This window comes from Triturus cristatus, chromosome 5_2, assembly GCF_964204655.1.
Source record: "Triturus cristatus chromosome 5_2, aTriCri1.1, whole genome shotgun sequence".
In the NCBI taxonomy this organism is placed as follows: domain Eukaryota; kingdom Metazoa; phylum Chordata; class Amphibia; order Caudata; family Salamandridae; genus Triturus; species Triturus cristatus.
Window position 1 is genome coordinate 514,696,722 of NC_140588.1, and position 24,458 is coordinate 514,721,179.

The 24,458-nt window shown below is 42.5% G+C and overlaps 1 protein-coding gene across 3 annotated transcripts in view; it reads right to left on the reverse strand.

The window, feature by feature from the left end:
• Positions 1-24,458, reverse strand: part of MLH1 (mutL homolog 1) — a 388,689-nt gene that overhangs the window by 219,343 nt on the left and 144,888 nt on the right. For all 3 annotated transcript variants that reach the window (XM_085607539.1, XM_085607537.1, XM_085607538.1), the window contains one exon: positions 913-1,025. In XM_085607539.1, coding sequence (XP_085463665.1) covers positions 913-1,025 — 113 coding nt within the window. The remainder of the gene's footprint in view (positions 1-912; positions 1,026-24,458) is intronic.

Below are 24,458 nucleotides of genomic sequence, written 5' to 3' on the forward strand. Positions count from 1 at the left end.
GTTTGCGTGAGCAAGTGAGTTGCTGTTGGTGCAGGAGTGGTGGGTATAGGGTGTGGGAGAGTTCATTTGAACCTGCAGGAGGCGCATGTAAATGCTCCTTCTGTGTTGAGCATGAGTGCAGCACAAGTGGCGGCCAGTGTTAAGTGCATGGAGAAGCGCTGCAGGGTATGGGGGAGAGCCAGGGTTCCTGGTTCTGTGCGCAGACAGGCTTGCCTGTTACACGCCAGCAGTATGTCTGCACTGCAGCCACCATTTAATCAGTCCAGAGAGGAGGGAGGAGTGCAGGGTACCATGGGTGGGAAATTAGTGAACTCCACATATACATTTTCCTGTGCAGATGGACAATGGGAAAACGGTATTTAGCTTACCTGAGAAAAAAAAATGTCTCACTCTTAAACTCTACTTATCAACCGAACAGAGGGGCCAAAGCAGACCAGCAAAACATAGCAAAAACACAGGAGGCAACAGCAAGAAAATGGAAGGGAGACCCACGCCAATGGTGCCAGGTCTAACAGTGATATTGCTGATTGAGGAGAAAATCAGGTACAATAGGTGTCCGGCAGTGTGGGTGGGTTTGGTAATGTGCTCTTCCCAATTTCCAGATGTGTTATATGGTGAAACAGCAAAAGATCTTAAATATTTTTGAAGTATGAGATTATGGTATAGTTACACAGCAGTTTTAGCAATGTTACTCGGTTGCTGCCAGTACATCTCTTGGCTGTGGATGATAATAAAACGAGTGATAGAAGCAAAAAATAGAATCAATAATTTGAGTGTGCTAGGGTGTACCTCAGATAGTGGAAACACATGTTATTAGAACACAGGCTAACAAATTGGTTTTGCTATACAGTAGACTAAAGGTGATGTTAAATATAGGAACAAAGGTCTTTTTCACTTCTGATCAATACTTACTGTTGATGAATAGTAAAAATATACACCTCTTTACTGAGTAGTTGGCATTTGATATATAGCCTTTCATTTTAAAGGCAAGTTTTGAATCCTCACAGCCCACTTCTATCAACTCCCTAATGGAAGACAGAAAAAACAAAATAGAAACATATTATTAATGTAAAATACAGTTGTTCACAAACCTCCAACCAATCACTGCAAACAAGATTTAAATGCTGACACTAGCCACCTTACAAACAGAATACACTTGGCTGTCAGGTTCAGCAGGTACCATGCACAGAAATTGCTGCACGATGTTGGGAATTCTAGAGATCTATGTTTTACAGACTTACAAGCTCACTGAGTATTAACTGACAAGCATGTTGCGCATTTCCATTGGTCATTAAAGTGCATCTACAGTCTGTACTTTAAGCCAGCAGTTCCTAACCTGTGGTCTATTACTCCTTCCCAGGGGTCACCAACTGTTTAGAAAATGTAGTAATTAAGTATATTAAAAAAGCCTTTTTACCTAAAAAGCAAAATCGAAAGTTTTATAATGCTAAACAAATGGGAAGGAATTTTAAACTCAAGTCTAAACATTTAGTTGGTATCCTTTTCTAGATTCGTGGGAGCAACACAAGTATAGCAAACAGAATCTAGTGTAGACGATTGATAGTCTCAATAGAAGCACTGGTAAGCGCACACAAAAACAGAATATGCATTGATATGCTAGAGTGTAGCATATCACGTCTTCTTTTAGAAATAAAACACATTTTTTAAACGCTCCAACCTTCCAATTACAACTTCAATTTTTGCACAGGTTATGTTAGTAAATTAAACATTTCATAATTTGTTTGTTTGTATTTTTGTGCATTATTATTAGGTTCGAACCGTAGACATTGCTTAAGTTGGGTCCCCAGCTTCCAGGAGTGACTGTCAGGTTCCACAGAAGTCAAAAGGTTAAGAACCGCTATGTTAAGCAACTGCTCATCAATTGCCAAGGGTGTGCTATGAAGCTATTCTGGTTTCTTCTTGCACTCCCCCACCTTCTGGCTCTCTCCATTATAACGTACATTAGTCCCTTTTCCCAATCCGAGCACCACTACCAGGAATAGATAACCTATAACCGTCCCATCCCTGTACCCTCGAGTGGCTGTTCCGTATGGTGAACATGTTTTCCTAAAAGGGTTTCCAGGCTCTGGTTGATGCTGTACGAAGGTCACTATGTGCCTCATTGCGATTCTGCATCTAAATGTTGACTGTGCTCCTAAAAGCATATCCCAACACCCGCTATTGTTGTATCAAGGGTGCTTTTGCACCTCGATGTGATGTCACAGTACTGCTTACTCTACACTAACGGCGACTTCGCTCCTAAAAGTAATGTGATACCACACTCCTGCTAATTTTTCACGAAGGTTGATGGCGCAACTAACAGTGATTGTGCATTTAAAAGTAATTTTAGGTCCTGATTAAGTTTTTGAAGAAAACAGTCATTTATGTTGCCACCAAAACATGACTTTGTTCCTTCAAGTGCTTTCACACACCTGTTAATACTACACCAAGTGTGATTTTACACTGAAATGTGTTTTTGCTTGTGAATGTATTTTGTGTTGATAAAAGTGTTTCAACGCTCATGTTGATGTTGCACCAAGAACGACCTTGCATCTTAAACTGATTTTGCACATAAATGTAATTTATACTCTTAAATAGTTTCTGCATTCAACTCTAGAGAATTCTATATTAATTCAGACTCAAGGATGCATGTAATAATATCTAAGAGATCCTACAGCACTGGCCAATAGAAAACGGCCTTTAAATTCCCCAAAAGCTGATCTCATGTCCAACACTGAATCGTTTCTCAGTGATAAATTCAATGTGGTTCAGATTGTACTCATTAAAACAAACCTATTTTTTTCCTGGACTGATACACTAAGCTTTTTCTACTTAGTTTTAAAGAACCCAAAAATCGTTTAGGGTGGAAAGGATATTACCTCAGGTTACCACAACAAAAATATGCACTACAAATAACCATGTATGAACATGAGAAGGCCATAATCCAAGGAATGGATGTCAACCTTTAGTTCTTCACCACATTTTTGACACCCTGCTGGTCCTAAACATTCAAGCATGGCCGAGGACATTAACATGAATACCATTTCTATACGTTATACTTACTACAGCATTGGTTCACTCTCTGAAAATAAAACTAGATAGCACTATGGTGGTGTAAATTTAGTGAGGACCATAACCTAGAAGAAGGTTTAGTCTTCCATAAAACTACCTTTCCATATAAAGAGACAATGACACACACACTGTAGTGACTTATCACCATTTATATGACCTATGATTTGTAATTCCTGTTCCCTAGAAGCACAAAATTACATGTTTATGTACTAATTACTTTATTTATTACTCTATACTGTTTTTGTCAGTTCATAAATATTTTTTGACTCTAGCACATATACAAGATATCTATATAAATTAATCCAATTAACGTTTGCCACGGCTAATATTAAGCAAAAATATGCAAAATCTGCAACTATGCCTCGTAACTTGTACAGTTTTTGCACTGTTTTTCTCATTACCTCTTACACGCTGTGGCTTGATGTCTGGTGAGGGAGGTAACTAGGGGAATTTGTAAATTATTTTAGGGTAAATGTGTATAAAAATCCAACCTTTTAGTTTTTCAAGGATTACCTATCCCTTTTCAGGGCACACTATGGGGTCAGCTGAGCAATTTGCCTATGAATTGTCAACTCCCATCTCAAATGGGTTGCACACCATCCCTGATTGAACAAGAGGTATGAGGGTTTTACATTTCTCACAGATAAGCAGTAAATCAAGTGCACACTTGTGTTAGATTTTGCTAGCGTCAAAAAAAGGCCATCATTTTTCCAGCAGTGAGGATCAACAAGCTAGCTACAAACCTCCAAAGGCAAGGGTTAAATCTAACCCCTTCTTCACTCTTTTTAAAATGCTGACCATCACACACCCTTCTCATGCTAGATCTGAGATGGCAACAGTAAAATGTATACAGCTCAAACACAGTGACTCTAAATACTAGGAAAGCCAACAGGCCTGGCTTTTATCTGCTAACACATACAAACATAGTTGTGAACAAATATACACAGACTATGTGTGTTGTGCCTCTCTGCTATCAAGGAAAACAATGGTTCCTACTGATGTATAGCATATTTAAATAGTCAGTTAAGCCACTGCATACAATCCATGCAAATCAAAGATCCTGCAACACACCAACAATAAAGCTACCTAGAATAAATCTTTTAAACTTTAAATTGCAAAACAACCACAACAAACCCACAGTGAAAACAAATAAGTGCAATGTCATGAATCTTTGTTCGTTTCTTTACAACACACAAATTGAACAGATTATACTGTTCCAACGGATCAAAAGAAGTTTGCTTGCTGTTCAATAGTCAAAAACATTTAGAACCTCAACCGGGTAAAAGGGTTCGCCAGGACAATAACGGTGTAGAGACATCTCGAGGCCAGTCATCCCAAGGAATCCAACCATCGTGTAAATGAAGGGCAATACTCACTCAGGGGTGGAGTTGAACCCCTGTATGTGGAGCACTTAAACAATGTTAAGCATCTCAGTGAATGGATAGCCTAGCGAGGCAGGAACCAACAGTGGGCTTTGATATGTACCAAAATCGGAATTGAGTGGGAGAATCCCCAGCTGGCAAACACTGTGGTCTCAATCACCATCACTATCATCTGCAAATGTGCCTCTCTATAAAATCTCTTTTTGCATTCTTGTATTCTTCCATCACTGGTTGCAACCATTTCACATAGAATAACAATATCTGATTCTGTTTATATTTAAGATAGTAGACCTTTACCATACACGGAGAACGTTTTTGGAATTGTGAGTATTATGGGGAAGGACTTGCCCATTGAAATTTGCTTGATGCAACTACATGTGCTTAGCTGCGCTTGACCCTTGTTATCTGCACGAAGGTTGCCAATAAATTGGAATTGGCACATATCTGTCTGAGACCAGGGATTTGATTGAACATAACCGCCACCAGCTTCTGGAATTGTGAAAAATGTCAACTGTGCTTACAATTTTTCTCTTGCCCTGAAGAAGCCCTGTTAGGGGTGAAACACGTTGGCTGTACGCACTTTGTACGAAGAACATAAGAAATAAAAAGATTTGCAAGGCACAATCAAGAGAATTTGAATAAGAATTATTTTAGTCTATGCAACTAAACTTTGTGTTTTTTTTTGTATTGCCTCTCATCACTCTGCTCCAATTGTATTGTATTTATGGCCATGTGGCATCTGGTCATTTGAGGTGGGCATTACACATGTGATTAGATATCAGTGACCAGACCAGGTAGTGCAGTGGGAATTAACCTTGCTGCTTCTTTCTGTCTGAACATTTACATTTAAGATACTTACCTTTGAACATATCATCAAACTGGTGCAGCAGCATAGTAGCTATGTATTTCCTATGTTGAATCTTGAACTGCATAAACAACAACAGGACCTGATCTGCTCAGGCGAAAATCAAATACGCTTCATGAGTGGGTAGTGGGAGTATATTTTCTTCCTACACAACAACCCTTCATTTTTTATATAGGTGTTGTCCCTACTCAAATTCGCCCAATATCTTATTACTTAAAAGAACCAACTTACGAGTCATCAGTCACTGTGTTCAAGCAAAATACCCTACAAATTAACAGGTGTATATAACACACAAATGTGCACCAATGTGCAAAAAAATGTGAACAGACGAGGTAGCACCTTGAACTGCAACAGTTTAAAGTCTGACTTTAAAGGGTGCTTTTTTCAAGTGTGCAAATTGTCTCTTAATTCTTTTTCAGAATTTTTTTTATCACATTATTTCTACATTTGAAATCTGGCACCAACTATGGGTTCCATCGTATCAGTTTTCAATGCTCTAGTTCAGTGTGGGAATACGTTTCCCACCAGACGCCAGTACCTACATGTTGCTTAATTATTTACTCTGTCTCAGAAGGAGATTCAAGTATTTGCAGCTGCAGTTTCCAATCTCTGGTAGCGCAGGGACTGGGCAGTAGTTATGTTGAATCCTTAGCATCTCAATAACAATGTCAATTGCTTCTCATTCCCTCTGACATGTCATAACAATTTCAGCCACTCTGATTGAACAGTCTATGTCACAAGAGGTCTACCAGAACACCTGTTCTATCAATTAAAGGGTCCCCTATTTGATTCATGGATACATATCCATAAACGTCTTGTCAGGTAATGGAGCAAGTTAAAAAGCAGTGCGTCCAGGGTTCTATCCCTATACATCCCATCTACTACCATCTTATCTGTAATTATTCCTTCTTCCATCCAGAACACTACATACTGGAGCATAAATGCAAGATAGTAGCATTCAAAGTCAGGTAGGCATAGACCCATAATTTCACTTCATAACCTCCTCCTTTACTCTTCTTTGGAGACTACTACACTAGCCAAGTCAGTATGCTGATTAGTTTCCTAAATATTTCTTTAGGGTAACTGCACACACACCATGCACAAACAGCCCTTACAAAAGGAAGGGAAGAGGGAATTGGAGACAAGTTTGAACCATGCACATTTGCACTCTCCCTGCTAAATATCACTATCACATTAGAGCAAACGTGTCCCATGTGGGGTTTAAAAGAGAAACCCCTGAATCCTCTATGTGGGGCAATACCTTTTTCCTGATGATACTTTTCACTGTGTTTGTAAATTGGTGTGAACGTGGTCACACACATGAGCCTCTCTGACTGTTCCTTAGGATGTGTTTCCAAGAGCACTTTCCTACTTTTATTCATTGCTCGTTTCTTGGCTCGTTTTATGATTCTTGCAGGGTACTCACAGGTTGTCAGCTTGTAAGAAAGTCCACCCGCCTGTTCTTTGAATGTATCATCGTCCCAGCAATTCCGTCTAAAGCGTAAAAACTGTCCAAATGATAGGTTTTCCCAAGTACTCTTGGATGATGGCTATCAAATCTAAGTAGACTATTTTTTATCAGTAGATTTCTCATAAACGTTTATTACAAACATACATGATTTGGCACAGCATGTTTACCAGGGAAACCAACCCCGCTGGTCCTTCTTGTTATGTGTCGTCACTACATAAGTGGAACTGGCAAACGGTGGGCTATCAGTGATAGCAGCCCACAAAGTGGGCAATTTGTCTGAGAGACACCAAAACCTTTGATTTCACCCAGCTTTCTGGGAATTGCATCTGAGGGTTTCGCAGGCACACTAAAATATCTTCAGCAAATAGAGAAGTAATGTTTGTTTGCTGCGTCAGCTTACCTTGGTACCCAGTATTTATCATGCAGATACAGGAACCATCAGTCTCTGGATGGCATGGAAGTCAGTCCCTGAGAGAGTGAGAGGTAACAAAGTGGATCGTGGCTGTGTGATCCTGTGACCTGCTTCTTAGCGTTGCATGGGCACATTTTGGAAGCCTTACCTCATCTGCCCAGTGTAACACCAACAGTCAATAATATGCCGTAACAAGGCCTCCACCGAGGGACCTGGCACTGTGCAGCCAGATGGCTTTCAGAGTGAGGAGAAATGGCCCGCACTGGAGAGGTGACAGGCAACAGATGTTTTACGCCCACTATGAGTGGAGGCACTGGAACACACCCATTAAAAGGGAGATCTGTTGCAATTGAGTCTTTTGCTACCAGAGTGGTGATAGAAGGTGGGTGATGGGTACTAGAGTATGGGGTGAGTGTTCTAACGCCAGCTGCAGCGAAGATTGAAAGTTCCTCTCCTATCTGCTTAGTGTACCACAGTAGGGGTGGCAGGATGTGGCCCCTGTGATGCCAGTTCCCCAAAGGACCAATGAAGACTTTGCCAAACGGCTCTGGAAAAGCATCCAGCATAGGTCTTGAGCAAGTCAGGTGTTGAGCTACTACAGAGGATTCGCTTCCTGGAGTTTCAAGCAGGAGAAACTGAACGGCATGCTAGGCCGAGTAACAGCAGGGTAGTGAACCTCCCGGACAAGACAGAGGGGCACTGTGTGAAGTTCTTTTTTGATGACTTGCTTTGTAAGATAGTGGGAAAAGGGTTCAGAAAAATTAATTCCAGATGAGAGGGTCACTTGTCCTCCTCCACCTACTGGGTCATCTCATAGACCACTCATTGAGACACTGCTCAATTATAAGGGCCATACATTTCAAAGAATAATACAGCACAATCTGTTACGAATTAAAGGAGCATAACTGCTGATCGGTCTGGAATTCACCTTAGCAGTGCAACATCAATCATTCACGTCAGTTAAAAGGAATCCAAGAGACCTGCAACTTGAGTGAATATTGTTCTTCCTCGCCAAATTAAGGTGTGGGGGAGGGCAAATGAATCTTCTTCACCGAATCATCGGTTGCCTGGAGATGGGCTGAAACATGGGCGGCACAATATGATTGTCAGTCTTGTAATTCATCTGGGTAGGAAAGCAGATATCTGGGTGACACAGTTATGATTTAGGACTAATAGTTGGGATGTAAGAGCAGCAGACACCTCATTATTGAGTAGTCAGCGGTTCGCTCACTGTGGTTTGGGGTAGAAGTCGAGAATAGGACTATGGTTTTGCATCTTGATACGTGTCTTTTCATGTCTGCTAGGGTTTGGGTTCCCACCCTGGAGTGACATATATATACACTGGTATGATGGGGGATGAGAATGGGTTGGATGTTAAGTTCTCAAACTGTTATGCCATGAAAAATTTTAATGGCCTGCAAGATCAAATTAAATGAGGTCTCATCATCTGCTGCTCCACAATCTTAAATCCGCAATTGCTTTGCTCGAGGAAACCTATTTTCTAGGTAATGAGTTCCAATTCATAAGCAGGCCTAAATATACACTTCTGGTATTTTCTGTAAAAAACTAACTGACGTAGGATTGCAGTAAGCTCACAATCAGAACATTAGTGTGGCAGCCTGTATAAGAAACTTTGAATTCATCATTACACGGGTTATTAAACTTACTAACATTTTTTTTAAATAATGGCATAGTTAATATGAGAAATATGTAAACACTTAAGACGTATGCAGGTTCAGTAATCCCATCAGGACATTGTGAACATTTGCATTTTGTGCTCAGTCTACCGCCTTAAACTGATTACATTTCAAATTAATTGGTATTTTTATAAAACAACAAGGTGTGTGCAACTTCTGAAGAGAAGAAAATCGTTTGCATCTAGATGTTCTCAACATTATGAATAACCCTTGAATAAATTTGTGAAGTGATATGACTACCTGATGAAGACAATGAGCAGAAGTCATCATACAATCAATTAAAAAACTTTTGATTTGAACTTTTGGAACTTTTATGGTTATCTTATGAATCTATGAATTTTGCATCATTAGCAGTGCGCACAGAGGGACACTTCCCGACAAGGGAGGTGCAACTTAAGTGATATTGTTACGCCTTGGTTTAGAGGACGATACCTCTACGCACGCCCACTAAATTGACATATCGATTAACACTGGTCAAACAGTATACCTAGGTGTGCATGATTCATTAACTTTGTGACATTCTCTTTCGCTAAACCAGAATCACAGCACCCTTTTTCACCATGTCCTATCAAGACATCTCTAATCTCACAGACAAAAGAGCAGACACTTTTGCTTTTGGAGAGGATGAAGCCCAAAGGATTACCTCTTTGATAGGCAAAATTGAGACGACCGCCACGGGATCCGGAACAGTACAAAGCAATATCAAGCAGTTAATTTATCTGACGAAACGAGAAATCAGTCAACGCCTTCATGCCAGTACGCTTATAAAATATCACAACGCATTCCAAGAGGCCTAAGAATTTCACTCAAACTGTCGTTATGCAAAAATGATCCAAAATTTGTAGAACGATGGTATGGCATTCTGAACAAATGTTCATTAGATTTAATTCTATTAATCATAGAAGAACTATCAAAAATCTTGGGAGGAATTAAACATTGAAATCACTCAACTCAAAAGTGAATTGTCTACTAAACTAAGCACAGATGAATGGTCACAGGTACTGATGGATATTAATGAACAACTATCTCGACACACCCAAGAAATCAATGAACGAAAAGTCCACAAATTTCACAGGGACACTATTGATTATAAACTGGGAGAGGTATACAATTGGTCTGAAGTGTATGCCAGAAGAAGGCAAAACAGGTCTCCCAACAAGTCATCTGAAGCGGACACATCGCCTGCTAGTAGTGATTCGGAAACCAACAAACGCAGGCATAGAACTGCGAGTCGGAAAGAACATCCCAGTTCGGACATTGCATTGATCACAGCCACACCATCCACCTCGACTACCACATCTTCATCTGTGGTTCCTTTTTTAGGAACAGGACACCTAGGCAACGAAGAACCAGGAGGGGCAAAAGGAGGGGCACCTTCCGAGTCTCTGATGGAGAAACGTGTAACCCGGAGTCAAAAATAACCAACAAGGAAAGCTTAGTAATTAACATTTCCTCCACTCCGCTGAATAGCCATGAGATCGGGGTATTAGAAAAAGGAACTTCATTTGTGCCAACATACACATCAAACATCCTAGAGGCGGAAGTGAGTGTATACAAATTCATGTTTACATTGAGATTGACACTTTTTCGATAAAATCATGACAGAACCTTTTGAAAAGAAGGAAAACACCCTGCAAGGGTTAAAAGTCAAAAGTACATACATGGCACCTATACCATAAAGTGTTGGATACTTTCGAAACGCTAGTTAAGAATGACCTACAACAAGTATTTAAACACAACAAAACCAGATACTCCAACCTTACCATGAAGGATAAGAACACCTTAAAACGTTGTTAAGAACACCTTGCCCAGTGTTGGTCTCAACCCCGAAGACTGGAAGAGTAAGTTGTGTACTTACCTGTTAATGTATAGATCGGTTTTCACTCCATACAATTGCATTTCTCCTTTTGCATTGAAACTATCTTTTACAACTGCTAAGTTCTGTTTCTGATTGACAATACAAAAATATTTCTATTACTGCAAAGCATTTATACTGCCTTGCAAAACAATTCCCGTTGCATTCTGAGAAGTATCACTACTTCTGAAACGGTTACTTACCTGCAACTGAGTTCCTCTTAAATCTAAAAAAAATAATAATAACAAAGTAATAACTTTTTATACAAAACAACTGATCTTGGATTCAGTCTTTGAGGGTGTGTAATCATTTTTTGCCTGATTGTGTACAATAAATGCTTAACACAGGCCTCAGATTTTTTGTTTAAATCTGTTTATTGAGTAACATTTTCCTGCTTTTAAGATGAATTACATCATAGTTCTACTTACAGACCTATATAAGCAAAGGTTAACTGTATCATACAACGTATATTACTGCATAGAAAGACATGACATAAAAAACAGACACGACAAGATTAAGAAAGGCACTCAGGACTGCATATTTGTGGCGACTGATGTTCTACCCAATGGGAACATGTGGGCAAGTGAACAAAGATGAGTGCATGAGTTGAATTGTAAGTTGACATGTGTGGAAACAAGGAGGTAGAGAAGATGTGGGAGTGGCTAGTCCCAGTATATGTAGTGCAGTACCAAAACATTGTTCAGATTTTTATTTTACGGCAAACAATGGACTGTAACAATATAACATATAACAAAATAGACCTCAGCCTCTGTTGACTCCATGGCTGTTGTGGAGCATCATGTAAACATATTGGATTATGCCCTATAGCAGTGATATTTGATCTAGAGAAAGAAGTGTGGCGGGTAGATGTGTAGGTGTAGGCGGTAGTGTGTTGACACAAGAGTGACGAGGGTGGAGAGTCTCAGTTCTGCACAAAAGTAGTGACAACGGTGTTCTCAGGCGTGGCATCCGTTGCCTTAGACGCCACCTCTTTTTTGGCGGACTGAAAGGTAAGTAGGATAGTATCCCAGTGTGTGGCAATGGGATATTTACGCAGTCAGAGTGTGTCCTCTATGTGTAGCGACCCACTTTTGGCCTGAGCCCAATTGCACCTTGAGCACTGCCAGGCCACAAATGTCAGGACAGTAGGGGATTGCGAACATTTGGTTATAAGGCGTTTGGCTACAATAAACCCCAAATCTAGAAAACGGGAGGTCGCCTTATGTTTTTTTGCTTCTGTGAAATAGCCCAAGCAGACATTTCTCTCAGTGGTGTAAATCTGGGTGCTCAGTGTAAGCAGCCAAGCTGCAGTGATAGCCTTTCAGTAAGCATGTAGGGATGGGCATGTGCACAGCTTGTGGAGCAAGTCAGCATCTATACACATGCATCGCGGGCATGCAGCATCAATTCTTCCGAAATATCTATTAATCTAAGCAGGGGGAGGTAAGCTCCATGTAGTAATGTAGGAGTTTAAATTGGGCATTGCGCTGGACATATTGTGGACCTTCAAGAAGCGAAGCCTATTCATGGTCAGTGCAAGGGCGAGACATGTCTGCTTCCCAGTGACATCTCAGGGTATGGAGTTTTGGGGTAGTGTGGAAACGCATAGACTCAACAAGCCAGCGTGTGATATGTGTGCCTTCACCCATATCTTGTCAATATTGCATCATGAGGTGTGTCGGATCTTCCAGGGTTAAATCTTCCCAATGATGTTGAAGTGTAGCAAGTAGGGATTGGTGGATTAAAAATTGCCCTGGGGGCAGGCCCTCGTCATCTATCAATATATAGTATGCTGCTAATGTGCCATCCTTGAATAGGTCGCCTAGCGTGTGTAAGCCTGCAGCGTGTGAGGTCGTCAGCTCTACTGATGTGATTGAACCCGTGGTCCCAGGAGTGCCAAGTAATGCCAGTCTTGGTGTATAAGGCAGAATGTGTCGGGTAATGTGCGAACACCTACGATAACATTTGTGTGCTACATGCAATAATAGCGGTTCCGGTGAATGCAGTTTCGTGCAAGGATGAAATATGTGTGTTTTTTCGCATAAGGACCAACCAGTGCGGACTGTGGTTGAGTCAGATAAGTAATGACCCAACAACCATTGCGCAATCCATTGCATTTGGGCGGCCAAATAATAAGTGTTCAAATTGTACGACTGCTAGGCATCCAGTGGTGGGGGGGTTGCAAAGTTTAGCTCGGGCCACTCTACATCTAGATGAGTTCCAGATAAAGTCTCGGGTCTGTTATTCAAATTTCTGAAGAAAGTGGCTGAAATATAAAGGGGAAGGTTAGTAAAAAAATTAAGGAGGAGAGATAATACCACTATTTTAAGTAAAGACGCTCTTCCCATGACAGGTAAAGGCAGTGTGCGCAAAATAGTCATCTGTGCATTCAGTGTCGTCAGCGCTCTCGTAATGTTACCATCAAACAAATCAGCTGCAGTATGGTATATCTGTATGCCTAGATACCTAAAGATGTGCTGCTGCCAGTCCAGTCGCGCACCTCTCATCTCTAAGAAGGGGAATATGCACGATTTAGCCCATTTGAGTCCGAGGCCTGAGATATCAGAGAACTGCGTTAGTATGGAATCGATTATTCTGGGAACATTGCAGACATCTCACAGGTATAATAAAATGTCATTGGCGTATAAGGATACAATATGTAGGCCATCGCCGACCGAAACTGCCCATAGGGCCCCTTAATGACCTAGCATTAACACCAATGGCCCAATGACTAGCGAGAACAGTATTGGGGACAGTGGGCAGCCTTGGCATGTGCCTCCATGAATAGGGATATCTGCCGATAAGAGGGGTCCTGTTTTGACTCTAATTGATGAATTAATGTATAACAACTTTACCAGCCCAAGGAAACGATTGCCAATTCTGTTTCGGGCCAATGCAGCAAATAAATAATCCCATTCTAGGGAGTCAAAGGCCTTCTCGAGGTGTAGTACTAGACAGCCAGATTGTGGCCAGTTAGTGGGGGGCATATTTCCTGATCCTGAAGAAACAGAGATTTAAGGTAGTGTTACGTGTGAGGACAAAGTCATTTTGGTCCGGGTGCACCAAGGTCTAGCCAGGCGATCTGCAAGAATGTTTTCTAAAATGTTTTAATTGGTGTTAAGAGGCATGGCCTATATGAGCCATCAAGTTGAGGTTTTTTATTGGGCTTAGGCAGAGATATGACAGTTGCTGCTCTCAGAGTCTGAAAGAGTTCCCAAAGAATGTGATTCGCCATACAATTTGAGCAGTAGCGGGGCGTGCTGAGCGATGTACGCCTTGCAAAATTCAGCCAGCAAACTGTCTGGTCCCGGGGTTTTCCATTTGCCAGTGCCTTAATTGCGTTCTGGATTTCAGCCAAGGTTATTGGTTCATCCAATACCAGTCGCACTGTGGCTGGAATGGTGGGAACAGTGAGATTAGCAAAGAATTATCTGTATTTGTCAGGGTTGGAGTCAGTGACTGACTGATTGACTCAGGTGTAGTGTTGGGGCAGCTCTTCATGTATGTCGGTTTGGGTGTATAGAGGTGTGCCTGTGCTGGATCGCAATGCTGTAATGGGCCTGCGGGGTTGATCTTGGCAGATAAACCATGCTAACAATCGTCCTGTCTTGTCCGCAGTGGCATGCATACGTGCTGAGTGTGCCGCCTAGTTTAGACTGTGCAGAAGCTCCAGTAAGGCTGCATGGTACCGCCGTGCATCAGTAAGGGTAATCAGGTTTTCCGGGTTGTCTACAGCATGGGTTTCCTGATTTAAAAGTTTGCGTTCTAGACTAGTCATGTCGTGATCAAGTCTGCGCCTCGTGTTACACTGTGCGCTCAAACAATGTCCCCTCAGCATCACCTTAAATGCATCCCATTCAACCAAGCTAGTGGAAGCCGTATCTGCATTGTGTTGAAAATAGTCATCAGTCATCATGCCCACTTAGTCTCGAAAGGTAGGGTCTTCTAATAGCATTGGCTGAGACCTCCAAATAGAAACGAGGGGGGATTATGGTTTCCCATTGCAAACATAGTAGCTGGGAATTGTGATCAGAGTTTGTGCGCCCTAAATATTCAATTTATGATATGGAGGGGAATAGTGACTGGGTGGCTTCAGTCCAGTCAATATGGACATGTAACTTGTGTGGAGTACGGTAAAAGAAATAGACTTGTACTACCGGGTTGCGGTGGCGCCACGTGTCCACTAAGTGCCATTGCTGGAGCCAATCAGTTAACATAAGGGCATTAGTGGTGGCCGATGTGTTAGGTAGTGGAGGAAAGGATCAATCCAGAGTAGTGTCCAAAATGCTATTAAAGTCTCTGCCAAGTAACCATGGTAGGTCTTTCCACTGAGAGCGAGTGTGTGAAAGTGCATGATAAAAGGCTACCTAGTCCGTATTTGGTGCATAGATGGAAACCAGCAGCACAGGCCGGCTGTCTAGTCGTCCCTGCACTATCACATAGCAGCCCTCAGGGTCTATAATCGTGTCGTCTGTTGTAAATGGGATACTGGGTCTGAGTAGTTTTCGACGGGCGCAACTAAAGAAATTGGTGGCATAGACCTGACCCCTCCATCAAAGCTGTAGTCAATTGGTTTCTATTTGTGTGAGGTGTGTTTCCTGCAATAGTGCCACGTGTACTGAATGTCTTTTCAAGTAAGCATATACTGAGTAGCAACGGAATGGTGTTTGTATGCATCTGACATTCCACGTCATTATGATAAAGTGTGCCACGAGTAGCTGGTGAAGTCGGTCATCCCCCCGGTGCCAGTGTATCGTCAGTAGGGACGATGAGTCTCGGGCAAGAAACATGAGTTATGCAATGTGTTAAGTAGAGCCTGGTGAGGGCACGGGTCATAGCGCACAAATAAACACAATTTAACAATCATCAATTTTGTAAAAAGCAAAAAAGCAGAGACACACTACGAGTCCACCCAAACAAGTAACAACTTCAATCGAGAAACAGCAATTAGGCAGTAACCTATCGGAGAATAGCAAAGGTGCCAGCAGGCGGTCTCACCGCTACAGTAAAACAATATGTCCGAGGACCCACACAGCATATAGGTATACGAGGTTTGTCCCATCCCCCAAGCACGGTCAGAGGCGATAACGGCTACCAGAAGTTGTATTCTCAATTAACAGAATAATTTAGATAATACCTGCAAGGTACAACAAACCTAATGGATACAGACAAGGATGACAGTTTAGGGGATAGGTAGGAGTAGCAGTAAGACTGCAGAATGTGATCGGCATTAATAGTAGGTGTCAAACAATGTTATCGGCTGTCTGAGAGGTAATGTCCATGGGGGGCGGGGGGAGGGGGCTGAGTCAGTCCTGCAAGGGCACGTCATCGAAGAGCCATCATCACTGAGTGTTCGGTCAGTCATCATCCATCCCGGAGTGCCTATCATGTTCACCCATTGCCGCTGCAGACTGTGGTGCCTGTCTGCATTCCATAAGCATTTGTTCCAAGGTAGGGACAGCCATTAGGGTAGGACGCTTTGTTTTGGGACATCGTTATTGGCACCAAATCCCGCTCCATCTGAATTGGGGGTGCCCATGTGTGTAGATTTGCCATTTGTGGAGCATCCTGTGCAGTCCAGCCAGTCCAAAAGAAATCGGTCTTCCCTTCCATCGCAACTCGCAGAAACAGCAGAGAGTACTTAATGTCAAGTTCCTGTTTTCCAGTTACATGGGTCTCAGTCAGCCCAAATGGAGCCGCTTTCCCTGGGCTCTGCAGTCCATGCCCCCGGGCTGCTTTTAATATAAAGAAACTATTCTGGCAAGACGTGTGTCCCAGTTGGGGTGCAGAAGTCACGGCAGCGAAAATCAGCAGCCGCCGCCGTCCACACCTCAAGGCAGCTCCACTTCCGAGCCAGGCAATCGATCCTCACCCATATCCCGCTCCTCACCGCTGTGGTGATACGGATGCCATGGCTCACTCCCCTGCACTTTGGCCTCACTTCAACCGGGCAGCAACCTTTACCGCAGTCAGCACGCCCTGTCCCTCAGTTCACTCAGGCGTAAGGGCAGCGCATACGGCCATGTAGTAGTCTGCAGTGTGGTCGCAGGCCCAGACCATCAACCAGGGCAGCAACCCTCCGCCTGGCAAGGAGGTCAGGTTAGTGCGCAGAGTCGGTGGCAGGGGGTTGCGGGAATCCAATCCTCTCTGGTCACGGCAGATCCCCGGCAGGAGAAGTGTTGATTGAGCGGGGCGATCTACAGAGCTCACTCAGACTGTGTCCGCCATAATGGCTTCGCTAGCCTTGCCCCCTAACACAACCCTCTGATAAGCCCAGCAGCTTGACCACACAACCACAAATAGAGCTTTTAGTGTGATCTATTTAAGCTTCTCTAAGCCTTTGGGGATCCACTGGACTCTGTGCACATTATACCTTATTTTGGTATAGTATATACAGAGCCAGCTTCTTACAACTGGTAAAATGAACACCATGTGCAATTTTGAGACAAAAGCCAATGAATTCTAATGCCAATATATAAATTACAAACAACTGTATCACATCTTATAAACAATAAAACTAAGTAAAGCCGAATAGAAATTTGTGATTTATTCAAGCATGATGTAATGAATTATATTTAATATAAAATGTTGACCTGATTTCCCGTATCACTAATCTCTTGCATTCATACGAACTTTAAATTACAAATTATCAGTGCGTGCGAGTGTCTGAGAGTGTGCGTGAGAGAGAGCGTATGTATGTGTCTGAGTGTGTGTGTTTATGTTCCTCATGCTGTACTTGGACAGTTATCCTCTTTGCCACAATACCCTCTTTTCTATGGTCTGAAAAATAAAAAAGCTGTTTATTTTGCTATTTTTGTTTATTATAGGGATATGTGATACTGTCTGAGTTTTTTTTTCTTTCAATCAAGAATTGTGGAATGTTATACTACCTGGGACTGATGTTGGTGAGACAGGATATAGGAAAGATATGAGGATAGAAAAGGCACTGGATGAAAGAAGAGGATGTCCTAAGAAATGAGTAGGGTTCTGGTCTGCACAAAGGAATGTTTAAATCCACTTGTAGAGGATGCTGAGGAACCATGCATTACGTTATTTGATAATAATGCCTCTATACGATCAAAAGGTTCATTTTGGGAAGACTGGAACTGGATGGACACAGGTCGGAATAGGAAGATGAGAAGTTCCAATGTGAATTACATGGAGGGGTTACTAAACTTAGGCAATATATTGGGTAACTGTATATTTAATGCACTTTAATCTTTGAAAATAAATGAAGATAATAACAAAAGCATTGCACACAGTTAGGCCTATACCCTTCATGTTCATGGTTCCACCAGCAGTGCAAACAACAGAGGTAAGAGGATCAATATCTATCATGCCTTTCCCAAGTTCCCATTCCCTGAACGCAATCTTCCCATTATTACTTGGAGTATTTAGAATGCAGGAGTTTCATCCAGCCCACAAGTCTATCTCTCATGTTCATGTGCCATAATACAGCACAGTAAACCATTTCAAATTATTTTCCATGCTCAATGATGAAAACCTTAAAGTACAGCTTTCTTAGGTAGGGTTCTTGCCATATTCATTGTATGCAAAGTGAAAAAGTTACTTATCTACGGTAATGCTCTTTCTGGTGACTATTTTGTTTAATTGCAGATTTCTCACCTTGTAAATGTACGCATATGCCAGACTGGATCTGGAAATTCAAAATCCTCCTGCGTGTAGGTAAGTGGTGTCATACAACTACGCATCGAACTTCACTCTGGAAGGTGCGAGCGGAGCCATACATAAGTGCCACCCATACACGCAGACATAATTTTATTTTGTAAGCTTGTCTGCAACCTCAGATCTCAGATAGCGAGCTCATCAGGAAACTGGAATAGCGATTGTGCAGACTCCTAAACGTAGACTTTTTAAAATGGAAAGTAGGCCATTCCACAGAACGGGGAAGCGTAGGTGGGTGAGTTGCAGGAGGCTAGCACACCAAGAAAGCTCAGAGCCGTCCACACTGAGTCCCAGGACAGAGACTGAAACATCGGGATCAAAATCCTGAATGTCCTGGACTCGTTGGTCCAAAGAAAAGGGCAGAAAGTGCACTGTATCTAGGATGACTCTGCGAAGGAAACTTTGCAAAGAAGCCCGGTGTGACTTTGGCAGGTTAGCTGAAAACCCAATTGATGTCATGAGGCTCACAGTCACCTGGAGGTGGTCTGCATATGACTGTGGCAAGCCCACCTTCAACATCCAGTCATTCAGGTAAAAGAAAAGTTATAAGCCCAATCTGTGAAGATGGGCAGCAACCACTGGCAATACTTTTGTGGACATCCAAGGGGTACTATGAACCTGAAAGAGAGCATAACATACTAAAAGTGCACTTATTCCACCTTGAATTGCAGGTTGCGCCTCTGGGCCTGCAGTACATGGATATGAAAATAGCCATTCAACACCACCATCCAGTCTCTGGGATTCAGGGAAGAAAGGCCCTGAGCTTCCGTTATTATTCGACACAAGGAAGTAGCAGGTATAACACCCAGTACCCACTTCCGAGGCTGGTACCCTTTCTATGCCTTCGTTAGCCAAAATAGACTGCACTCCTGGCGTAAAACAGACAGAAGGTATGCCAAAAGCTGCTCTGCTGTAGCTGGCAGGAGCGGTGGGTCAAAAAGGAATAGCAGGTCATTGCCACGTTGGACAATTTGAAGAACTCACCTGTTGGATGTGATGTTCTGACACCACTGAAGGATGCCGTCTGCTTCGAAGGGCACACAAGAGAGGTTTGAAAGTCGTTGCCCGAGGGGCTGGCCACTGCCCGTGATGGTCAGGTCATTGTCTAGTGTGCCACAGCCTGATCTCAAAGGAAATGGGAGGTCTGCAGTATGTGGTTGGGGCCTGAACTGGTGATATGCCAAGCCCCTAGCATATCCTACAAAAGGGCAAAACTGCTGGGTGAATTGCCAGACTGGTGCCGAAAGCCCACACGGGTGTGCTGGTACTGGGAGGAAGTGGTCAAGGATTTCAGAATCCAGCCGACCAACAGTTGCAAAAGTAGTACTTTCTTCCTCTGCTGGCCCAGGGGAGAAACTAACCCAGTGCTGGGCGAGGTATCCAACCCAGAAGCATCTTGTTGATCCATATACCAATTGTCTTCATGATAAGTTGGGGAACCTCTTCTTCATCCCCTTCATTGTCGTCTCCATATAGTTGTGGTGCCAGCACAGATGTCAGAGGAACCTGTGCAGATTTCGGCACCACATCTGAAGTCTGCACCAATGCCGAAAGCAGGTTCAACAGGCACAGGCAGCGCTGAGGACAGATATGCCAGTAGTAACCAGACTATAGGTCTCTGCAGCTTCCTGTGCTCAAAAGTACGTCAGAGGGAGCCAAAAGCATGCCAAATACACACATCGTGGTCTCTCGAAAGGCTTCAAAGAGGTGCTGCGGCGTCGCTGACAGACCTGGGAACTCGTCGTGCATTGGGACCAAAGTTGGAATCTGTTCCTCGCTGAAATGGGGGCAAGACCGGGACACATGGTGATGCCCTCGTGCTTTCTGTCGAGAACAAGAGTGGCGGGAAGGAGCTCAGTCCTGCTTAGACTTCTTATGTTTCTTCTTAGACTTACCCAAAACTTTTACTGGAAAGAAAATCCGCCACGGATTCGACTTCGAGAGCTGCAGCAGGTCCGCACTCTCGACTTCAACTTGGAGTGGGAATTGTAATGAGTCTTTCGGTGTTTCGCCACACAGAGTTCGCTTTACGTTCTTGGATGGCCTTCAGATTTATCTGGGTACAGTGGTTGCAGGCTTGGGGTTATGCACCAAACCCAACACTAGAAGCACAACTCCTCAAGTTCTGTCAAAGATATCGGTTTGTAACAGGCCCTACAAGGTTTAAACCATATTCCCTTAGAGGGTGACGTCTTCCCTTGCAAACTGGTAGAAGTTAGGGGGAAAAGTTTCTTCACTAAGTGAAGAGGAGGAGGAGAGTTCCTGATCTGCATCTGAAAGAGTGGAAAGAATGGACCCGACGTCACTGCACATGGGTGGCACTTGTATGTGGCTCCACTTATTACTTCCGGAGTGAAGTGGAGTTATACGAGGAGTCATACAGCATCACTTACCGGGGCATAGAAGCACTACTTTTTGAGCTGTGGGATTCTGTCTGGTGACTGGGGATATTCACAAAATGAGTAATCTGAGGATAGAAGTATCCATCCGCTGTGCAGCATGGTGATTCACCAAATCCAATAACCAACGTCTAAGCTACAAATACAGCTGTTTTTCCCAAAAAGAAAGAAGTTAAGATAGCCACAATCCGTAGGCCAAAGAAGTTAAGCATAAAACAAGCACAACATTTATACCACTCTGAAACTGAAGTGTCGGATGCCTTATATGAGGAAATGTACATATGTTTTGCAAAGGTTTTAATGATATTAGACTCTTCCACCTTCCTTCCCCTACCTCCTCCCCTTCTCTAGTTTCTCCGCCTCACCTTACACTTCACTTGTCTTCTATTTCCGTGCATCACCCACAAATGTACTCATGGCTTTGTCCTGCCCTAGCTCTCTTCTTGGTCAAGATTAGAGTAAAATATCATAAACACGTTATGAGTACAAAAATAGCGAGGCCACAACAAAACTATCTAAACCCAGTGTAACAGATCAATCGGAACTTCTGCAGGGTCCTTAAAATCAGTACCAAGAGAGTATGCATAGAGGAGTTATGATTAGGACTTGTTTTTGTAAAGCTCGCAGCTTCCCCAACTGGGATGTCCTGTTGCTGAGGAATCAACTGGATAATGACAGACTAGGCAGAGAACAGAGACGAAGACAGATACACTAGCACTGAAACAACCAGGTTTTCAGTTGCTGTCTCAAAAATATTTCAGCTGAGCAGAGGCAAACAGACAATGGCAGACTGTTCCAAGGGCCCATGTCTGGAAAATCTGATGGGAGGGGGGGAACTTAAGCAACATGAAGCTCGGTAGAGTGCAGACCACAAGTAGGGAGTTACAGGTGAATGAGCTTGTGCATGTAAATAGGATCTCTGTTGTTGAGGGCCCTATCAGTGTTACACATAACTTTGAATGTAATGAGCTTGGCCTAGGTGGAAAGATTAGGTGCTTGAGATGAACCGCAACTGACTGGTGGCATGGAATATTAGTTAAGAGTCATTCAGCAGTGTTTTGGGCCATCTGTAGTTGTTGCATCAGATATTTTGAGAGACCGATGTTAAAGGGGGTTGCCATAGTATAGTTGTGCTGTGATTAACACCTGGAAGATTGTTTTACATTTGTTAGTAAGTAACAAGGGGAGTATTTGTCAGACCATTCCACAGTAGTGCTTCCCAAACTTTTTAGAACCGTGACCATATTTTTAGAACAAACTTTAATGACCCACCTACCTTTAATGGACATGAGGCAGAGCAATTTTTGAATGTAACTAAAGCAGTTTGTGGTAGTGCTTGCCATTTACAAACAGCACACGTTCCATTGAAAATGCAACTAAACCTGCACAGAAATATATAGCACACAATTGGCAATGTGTGGAAATGGGGTTTCTGTGAATATATATAATTTTCCAGCAGCAAGTAAAGTATCTGGATTTGTTTTGATCCTATTAAAATCTCAGTTTCCAGTACACTTCGGAGTTACAAAACAATGTGATTCATTTTTGCGTTCCTAACGGCTGAATGCCTACAGTTAATTTGCAGGTATCTACATTTTTGTGTGTGTTGTAAACAAATACATCCCACAGTATTTCCTTTCACACTCCCGGTACTCCAGCAAGGTTGTCACATTATTAAAATTACAAACTCCTCTCACTTTGTAGTCAGAGAAATAAAAGTAAACACCACTACCCAATGTTAAAAGAATAATGCAGATTTTCCACAGCCTCGATGTGCAGAAAATCTGGATTTTATTAAAGACACAGGCTAATATTATGCAATATTCCTTTATTGCCACCACCACAACAGCATATTCAAAGCTTCTAGAACCTAAGAACTTAGAACACACAAAACATTCCAAAAGGCATAAAACCCCCCAAGCAACCAGTCCACTTCCTTCTTAATGAGCTGCGAACATAGGAAGTAAGAAATAGTCAATTTAAAATGTCCTTAAGCGGTGCAAAATCATCTTGAAATCCACAAGAACAACTACGAAAACATCCAACGACGATCAGAAAATCTCCTTAGACTTGTCCAGCTGTGAAAAGATAAAACAACATCAGGGCAGGGTAATAACTCTGGGTGGGATAACATTAGCCTCTGTGTCTTTAATAAAATCCAAATTTTCTGCCCATCAAGGCTGTGGAAAATCTACATTTTATGGCAAGACCGGAAGCTAATATTATGCAAGTTTAAAGCATATTAATCAAACCAGTATCAGCATTATCAATCGGTTTGAAATAAAAACGTCTAAACACAGTATCAAAAGACCAATCAGCAAAACGTAAGATGTTCTGAAGACTACCCCCAACCATACACACCTTTGAAGTAGCATCTCTCACAGAAAGTGCACCAAACATACTCACATCCACCCCACACTTAACCAACATTCCTTCACCCATCTAGCCAAGGTGAGAGAAGAGACCGCTTTGTGGGGATGCCTAAAAGAGATCAACAACTGATCAACACCAGAGGACCTAACAAGCAAAGTTCTCTTTTCATACTCCTTAACACAACGAACCACGCACAGCTTCCTTCTCTCCTCAAAATAAGGATAGAACATTGTAGATGAATTCCTCTTAGTCCTCCGTCTAATACTAAAACAAATCCGCTCAGGGTTATAATATCTAAAAGAAACCTCCAAAGCCTTAACATCATAAACCCTGCGGTAAGAAATCAGACATAACAAAGTAGACAATTTAAACGATAAATCTCTTAGACTCAAATCACAATTATCACTCCAAGAACAACAAAACACTTGAAACATCCCATAGAACCGAATACCTTGTCCCAGGGGGTTTAGCAATTCTAATGCTACTCATCAACCTCTTTACCAAAATATCTTGACCTACTGAAAAACCACTAACTAGAACATGACCTGCAGAAATTGCAGACCTATACAAATTCACTGTCTTGTAAGCTAGACCGTTTAGAAAATAACTCAGAAAAAAAATTAAAAACTGGAACTAAATCCGCTGAAACGGGATCAAAACCCCTCTCAGTACGCCAGCGATTCCACTTTCCCCAGGATAATCTATAAGCTTTCCTAGTTCCTGGGGCCCATGACTCCTCAATAAGTCTTGAAGCTTCTTTTGAAAGTCCTGGTTTTTCCCAAACTCTCCTCAAAGTTTCCAAGCCACTAACTGAAGCTGGCCTGCTTCCACAAGACTGTAAACCTCCCCTTGAGGTCCATGAAGAATCCCTTGAAAAACGGGCAACAAAATTGGAAGATCTACACACATCTCCAACATGATCAGGTACCAACCTCGCGAGGTCCACAACGGAGACACAACAGCCCCCGTTTCCTTACATTTGCGAATCATTCCTGAAATTCTGTTTACCATGGCAAAAGGAGGAAACGCGTAAGCCTGAAGATTCCTCCAATCCTGTAGGAAAGCATCTATCCCTGCCGCATCCGGATCCGGTCGCACACTGAAAAATATATCCACCTGACGGTTCACCCTGTTCGCAAAAAAGTCCACCTGTAACTTACCCCACAAACAATTCAACCTCTTGAACACACCTCTGTCCAGCATCCATTCGCTCAAATCCCTAAAATTCCTCAAGAACCAATCCGCA